Below are 6,918 nucleotides of genomic sequence, written 5' to 3' on the forward strand. Positions count from 1 at the left end.
ATCCCATTGTACCCCTTCCACTTTTAACCACTTTATTGAGAATATATGGTTATCTTTGTGCCTGGGGTAGCTGCATACGACGGCGCACCTAACATTCCCAAGGTTGGAAGGCCGGCTATGCAAAGTAGCTTAGGTGGTTAGCATCGAGTCAGCATGTTAATCCCCTGGACACTTTTTTGTAACGTAACCCATACCTTAAAGTAAAATATAGTGAGTACAAACGACGCCCGCAAAAAGAGAGCTCTAACCAAGCTCCACGTCCGGTCCCATTCATAAACCCCATACGGCACCACTCGATCGCACTCGGGGAATTGGCAGATTCCATAGCATGGCACAGACCGCCACGAGCGGCGCGCACACAACGCCCACACGCACGGCACCACGACGTTCTGTTTGCGTGACACCCCACCCCAAGCCCACAACAATCATCGCTTTTGTCCAATACTCCTACATATCTACCCTCGAGACGGCCACAAGGATGAGCATGCATGCATGCATGTGCGCGCCTAACAAATCATGCGGGGACAGGGCAATCAAGGACGACGCCGAGCGGTGTCGTCTAGCTTCACCAAATCGACCTCCAGCCCCGCTCCGAAATGGACACGGCAACCACCAGTCCACCACCATCGTCGACTCCGTTGATCCGCCCATGCAAACCACCCCGCCTTTTCCCCGAGCGAGCGAGCTAGAGGACGGCATGTGCGGACGAGCGCACGTCAGGAGCGTGTGGAAAGGCATGGCGCGCGGGTGGTGACCGCGTGCGTCGGTTTGGGATCCCGTGCGCCCGGTTGGCTCCGATCCCTCGCCCAAAGGCCATATATACACAGTCACACTCCCACCCGCTCGTGGCCTCACTCATCACACTCCTTCCACTGTCCACAGGTCCTACAATCACCACAGCGAAGGAACCAGAGGGTGAGCCCAGCTGCAACCGTGGGGAGGAGAGGTCAATCAGCGAGTCCTGTAGCAGGCAGCTAAGGGGCATGGCGGACTGGGCGCCGGTGTTCATCGGGCTGGTGCTCTTCATCCTCCTCTCGCCGGGGCTGCTCTTCCAGATCCCCGGCAAGGGCAGGATGGTGGAGTTCGGCAACTTCCAGACCAGCGGCATCTCCATCCTCGTCCACGCCGTCATCTACTTCGCCCTCATCGCCATCCTCATCCTCGCCGTCAACGTCCACGTCTTCCTCGGCTGACCACAGGACGCCGCTAGCTGCTTCCTCCTCATCGCTCAGCAGTTAGGTGTCGTGGTCGTGGAGGATCGAGAGGAATACCCAGTCACTGCCGCGTTCATCTTCAGGCTTCCTGATGGTTCAGCTTCTAGGAGGCACAGTATGATGTTCATTGGGCAATTTAGTTGATGATTTGATATTTTATGAGGAATGTATAGCTCCAACTCTTATATGCGCTGTTTCGTCTTGTGGTAACTGAGAATCAATTGCAAACTGAACTATGTTTAGGAATCTCATCTTCAGAGAGAAAGCGTATATGAGCGTTCCACATGATGAACTTCAATCATTGATCAATGCTCCTACCAACCGTCTTTCCCATTTTCACAATTATTAACTTCCCAAACTGAGGCCACCTAACCATCTTGTTGGTACTTGCAACTGTTCTTTTTCGTACGTTTCTTCTTTGTGTACTACTTTACTCTTTCTTTGTTTTTCAACTAGAGTTATTATTCTTGATCCTTATGCGCCGGATGAAGTACTACCCAAAAAAAAATGCAGAATGGGTATGTTAATCTGATCCATAATTGAGTATAGGGATGTAAAGCGAGTCATATTTAATCTCGTTTAAGCCAACTTATGGTCTAACAGTTCAATAAAGTTTTTTTTCTAAGTGAAAATGAACTATCCAGCTAGCTAAAACTAACTAAACGGACTTGCAAATGGAAAAGTCAAAAATGAATGTCAACCGAGAGAAGCAAAGCTTTTAGGCGCATATGAGCGCGACAGAGTGGGGGTGTCATTAATTAGACCGCTAACATCCTAGACGGAGATTTGGGAGGACTCCGTTGATTAAAACTACGAAGTCCGATCAAGTGTCGCAATTTTAAACTAAGATTGCAACACTTATTTTGGATCGAAGGGTGTAATAGAAATTTAGAACCATCGCAGAGATTTGAGAAGATTCCGTTTAATACAGAGTAGTGGCCGCACTCTAGGCTGCACACCTATTTTTCCGATTGAACGAGCTCATTGAGCTCCCAATTTCGTTTCCATGAGATTGTAAAACATCCTGTAGTTCAGGACCGATTCCAGACTCCAATGCACAACCAGTGGTACAACCATCCACTAGCGAAGTCACCAAGAACTACAAAAAATAGGGCATCTGCCCTAAAAAATTGCTTTTCAGGTCATTTGGACACAAAAACCGGTGCTCCAATAGCTGTCTTATCTCTATATTTTTGTGGTCTTAATTTGAGGCAGCACCCCTTTGTGCTGCAAATCTACAGCACTCACGTGGCTGCTACAAAACAAAAACGCAGCCACACATAGCCCAACCGTCATCGGGAACATCTCCCCCTCCCCCCCCCCCCCCCCCCCAGCCGCGTGTAGCCATTTACCCTCCCGCGCTGCAAAATTCGGTTGTGTCCGGCCACTGCCACCATGGCTGCCAAGATGACGATGTCACCGCGCCGCGAGCCGAGAAGCAAGACGAACTTCCGTGACGTTGGGCTGCGGTAGTATGGCCGTTATGCCGTTGAGTTAACGTGCGACGGGGAGCATTAGGTCAGCACATTCGACATGGCGGAGCTCGCCACACGCGTGTTCGACATCGCATATTAGCGGCTCGGTCGGCCGAAGCGCGAGATGAACTATCCCGAAGTTGAATCCCGGGAGGTGCCAGAGTTCATCAGTCCAGAAATGCACATTGTGTCAAAACCTATTCTACACTTCAACCAAAGAATATGGGACAAAAAATGTCCTATTTAGCACTTACTGAACACTTCACTAATTGTAAAAGGCACACACCCCTGAATATGACAGGCCGGCCCATGACTCCATCATCTGTGTCTTTTTGTTCTTTCGCTAGCTTTACTAATTTCCATTTTTCTGATTTTTTCTTTTTTCTTTTTTGGTTCTTATTTATATTTTATTTTCTTCATTCTTTGTAATTTTTAATTCATGAACACTTTTAAAGTTCATAAATATCTTTAATTTCATAAAGTTTTTTCAAGTTTGCAGATATTTCTACAATTGCTGAAAATTTATTGAACTGTGAAAATTTTATATTTCATGATTTAAAAAAAAACAATTAGCAATATTTTTGAAATTTGTAAACACTTCATAAAATTAATCAAGTTATTTATAAATTCAGGCATATTTTAATTTTCATGAACATTTTAAAATTTGTGAGGTCAACATTTTTTATTTGTAAATTCATGATTTTTTGAAATTATTAACAATTTTAAAATACATGAATTTTAATTCATGAATATAAATTTATAATCCTGCAAATTTATTCTTTTTGCAAATATTTCCTGAATTCATGACTTTTTTCAAATATGTAAGGAAACGATAGTCGGGTTTTTTCCTGGACCAGCGGGTGGATTCTTCTTTTTCTAGAAGAACGAGTGAGAAAGGAAGACAAACTAGCATAGCTAATGAGCGATGCGAGCTAGCATACAAAACGACTAAGTAACTGCGTTTGGGTCGGCCCATTAGCTTTTAGGGAATTCATGTTCCCTATCAATGGCGTAGTATTTCATGCCTTATCCTCTAAATAGGATGTCCCAAGAATATTTCCCTATTTCTCACTGGGCATCCAGTAATGGGTTGGCCCGTTAGCTTCTCAAGGTGTGTCTTATGCACTAAATAGGAGGTCCAATAAGAGACCTCCTCCTTGGCGCCTTTAGCGCTCGCTGCATCGCTTGACTGGGCCAGGCCCAGCAATGCAGCTCACTTGATTCTATCGCTAAATTTCTACAGTACGTACTCATTTTCTTAGAAAAAAAACAACCAGTTGGCTGCAGTATGTATTCTTGTTGTTAGGAAAAAGTTCATCAATTTTGAAACAAGTTCATCGAATTTTACAAAAAGTTGATCGGATTTGAAAAAAATATATTTGAATTTGAAAATAGTTCAACAAGTTTCAAAAAAACTCATCTAATTTGAGAAAAAGTTCGTTTAATTTGAAAAAAGTTCATCGATTTCGGAAAAAAAATCACCGAATTGGGTAAAATTTCATCGAATTCGAAAAAAGTCCATCAAATGTGGAAAAAGTTCATCGGATTTGAAAAGGTTCATTCAATTTGAAAAAAGATCATCGGTTTTGAAAAAAGTTCATCGAATTTGAAAAAGTTCATCGGGTTTGAAAAAAATGTTCATCGGATTTGAAAAAAGTTCATTGGATTTAAAAAAAGTTCATCAAAATCAAAAAAGTTCATCGAATTTGACAAAAAAGTTCATCAAATTAGAATAAAGTTCACGAATTTGAAACGAATTTCTTATATTGTAAAAAAATCTTAACAAAAAAGGTAAAATGGAAATGAATAAAAATAGAAAAAATATTAAAAAACCATTCCAGCAAAAAAGAAAGAAGAAAAGAAGGAAAAACTTGTAACTAAGCATCTGAAGCACAGGTGGCCGGTTGTTAAGGTAATTTTTTTTGCATGGTAATACATGTCTCATTTATAAAATAAAGATCCGGTTACAAGGCATGTAAGCACCGACATTACAAGATTGAAAAGATAGAATAATCCTATGCAAAATACCAGCGCCTGTTCCTCTCCTCCGACACCACCGAAGCGGCCACCAAAGGGAAAGAAAACAGATCACCTCTTCACCCGAGTTCGACGCGGCTCCATCGCTGATCAGCAGCTTTACAGACCTCGAAAGTAGTTTGCCACAAGCAAAACCATTGCTGTTGAAAGAATCAAACTGGGGCAACATGTCCCCGGACACGCCATCGAACTCTAAATCTGACACCCCCGCACGACAACGACGTCGAAGGAGGAAACCAGAACTCTCAGCCACCAACCACAAACCCAACACGGGATGCACCATCTTCCAGCTGTCACTTGCGCAGACAACCGTCTGCGCGTACTCCTGGACGACAAAACCTCCCTGCTCCACCATGACGTCGAAGACAACTCCACATCAACGGGGACAGAGCAGAAGGAAAGACACACCTGATGGAGTCGCCGCCGCCACCTCGCCGACACTATTCATGAACCCTAACACAGCCGATCTAAAGGATCGGCAAACACACGATGCCATCAACTCCGAGACGCCGCCATGAAGGGCACCGCCGGTGTGGGAGTGAAGCTGAGGCAGATTTATTCGTTCGGGCGCCGCTTCCATCACCCCAACAACGCACCATGACCTACAAATCCAAAACCTAACTACAGAGCGGAGTAACGGGGTCCCCCTCCCTCCTGCCACCTGAGCAGCCGGAGGGAGAGGGGGCCAACGCCCTGGCCGGCTGAGATCGGAGGAAGAAAATCGCCTCCCCTAATTGCCTTGCGTGGCGGCGGCTAGGGTAGGGAAGACGTCAGAAACATTTGGTTAGCTCTCCGTTTCCGGTTGTTACGGTAGCGAAGGTTGAACCAGGCGATCGTAGTTTGAATCACAGTACCAACACGTATTGTGTTTTTGCGTCTTTAAAACCGAAAGAAAAGGACCATGGGCCGGCCCAGCGTGGACAAGGGGGTGTGCGCCCTTTATCATTAACACTGTATCCGGCGCAGAAGGCGCCAAATAGGGTTTGGCGTCCAATAATAGTACCCCATTTTGCATTGGGCACCCAGTGATGGGCTGGCCAGGTTCCTGGAAATAGTACCAATAGGGAAGTATCTACTCCTTAAGTGTCAAATAGAATGACCCCATTCCGCACAGGGAACCAAAAGATGGTCCACCCTATGTGCTAGTATCACCGAGGTTTTTTTAATGTAGGTGCACTTTGTTTGTCGATTTTCTACAGGGTATCATTTCTTTGTCCATTCTTTCGGTTTTTATTTTTTCATCTTGTCTATTCTTTTAAAAAGTTTGTATTCCTTTCGTTCTTCTCAAAACATGATTATTTTTAAACTGGTGATTTTTATTTAAATGCATGAACATTTTATTCAAAATAAGATAATTGTTTTTAAAATGAAGGCACCAAAATTTAAAAGTGACTAAAATTTAAATGGGTCGGTCTATACAATCACCCTTGAAGCGATTTGCTTGCTATTGCCGGTCCAAGGGCACACATGTAGAGGCCGCGCGCCAACGGACACACAACAGACAACACACATGTTCGGGGGCGAGCTGATGGATGGATGGATCAGCATGACCAAAGGGGTTGGCTCAATTGAAGCAGCTGGAGCCAAACTATGGTGATTCAGATAGAGGATGTGGCATTAAACGATGACAAGGCGGGGATGTGGATGACAGCAGAAGAGAATGTGCGCCCTGAAATATATGTGGCACAAATATTTGAGAGGATGTAGGGCGCGCCATATAGCCTAACTCATTTGCCAAATATGAAGGCTCGCGGGCTCATTTGGAGCAACCTCAAAAAATTATGCTTGGTGATTCTGCTAGACCGGTTTTTGGTTTAAAATGGTTATATTAGTGATTATTTTGGCGACTGGTCCAATATGACAACTCCGTTACAGCTGCTCTAACTATTTTTTTACTTGGGGCTCATGACACCACCTGACCCTTCTGATTAATAGGCTAGGGCATGTGCTCCAAATTCTACGCCACACTTTATGGAAAGAATATGGGACAAAAAAATAATCCTATTTAGAACTTGTAACTTTGGATACTTCAATTTTTTTTTTGAGAAGAAGCTTCAGATACTTCAATAATCGTAAAAGGCAGGCACCCTTGGAATGTAACAGGCCGGCCCATGACTTGATCGTTTGTGCTTTTTGGGTTCTTTTGCCGGGTTTACCGAGTTTCTTTCTTATTTTCTTTTTTTATTTCTCCA

At 44.2% G+C, this 6,918-nt stretch overlaps 1 protein-coding gene across 1 annotated transcript; it reads left to right on the forward strand.

The window, feature by feature from the left end:
* Positions 1–638: 638 nt before the first annotated feature.
* On the forward strand, positions 639–1,460 carry LOC109735432 (uncharacterized). Its single transcript, XM_020294645.4, has 2 exons — positions 639–787; positions 883–1,460. Exon 2 carries the CDS (start codon positions 984–986, stop codon positions 1,191–1,193), a length of 210 nt encoding a protein of 69 aa, XP_020150234.1. The 5' UTR covers positions 639–787; positions 883–983; the 3' UTR covers positions 1,194–1,460.
* The last annotated feature ends 5,458 nt before the right edge of the window (positions 1,461–6,918 follow it).

The sequence above is a fragment of the Aegilops tauschii genome, chromosome 4 (genome assembly GCF_002575655.3).
Source record: "Aegilops tauschii subsp. strangulata cultivar AL8/78 chromosome 4, Aet v6.0, whole genome shotgun sequence".
Classification (NCBI taxonomy): domain Eukaryota; kingdom Viridiplantae; phylum Streptophyta; class Magnoliopsida; order Poales; family Poaceae; genus Aegilops; species Aegilops tauschii.

Coding starts and splice junctions, on each gene's coding strand:
- LOC109735432 (XM_020294645.4), top strand. CDS start 984: ATGGCGGACTGGGCGCCGGTGTTCATCGGGCTGGTGCTCTTCATCCTC.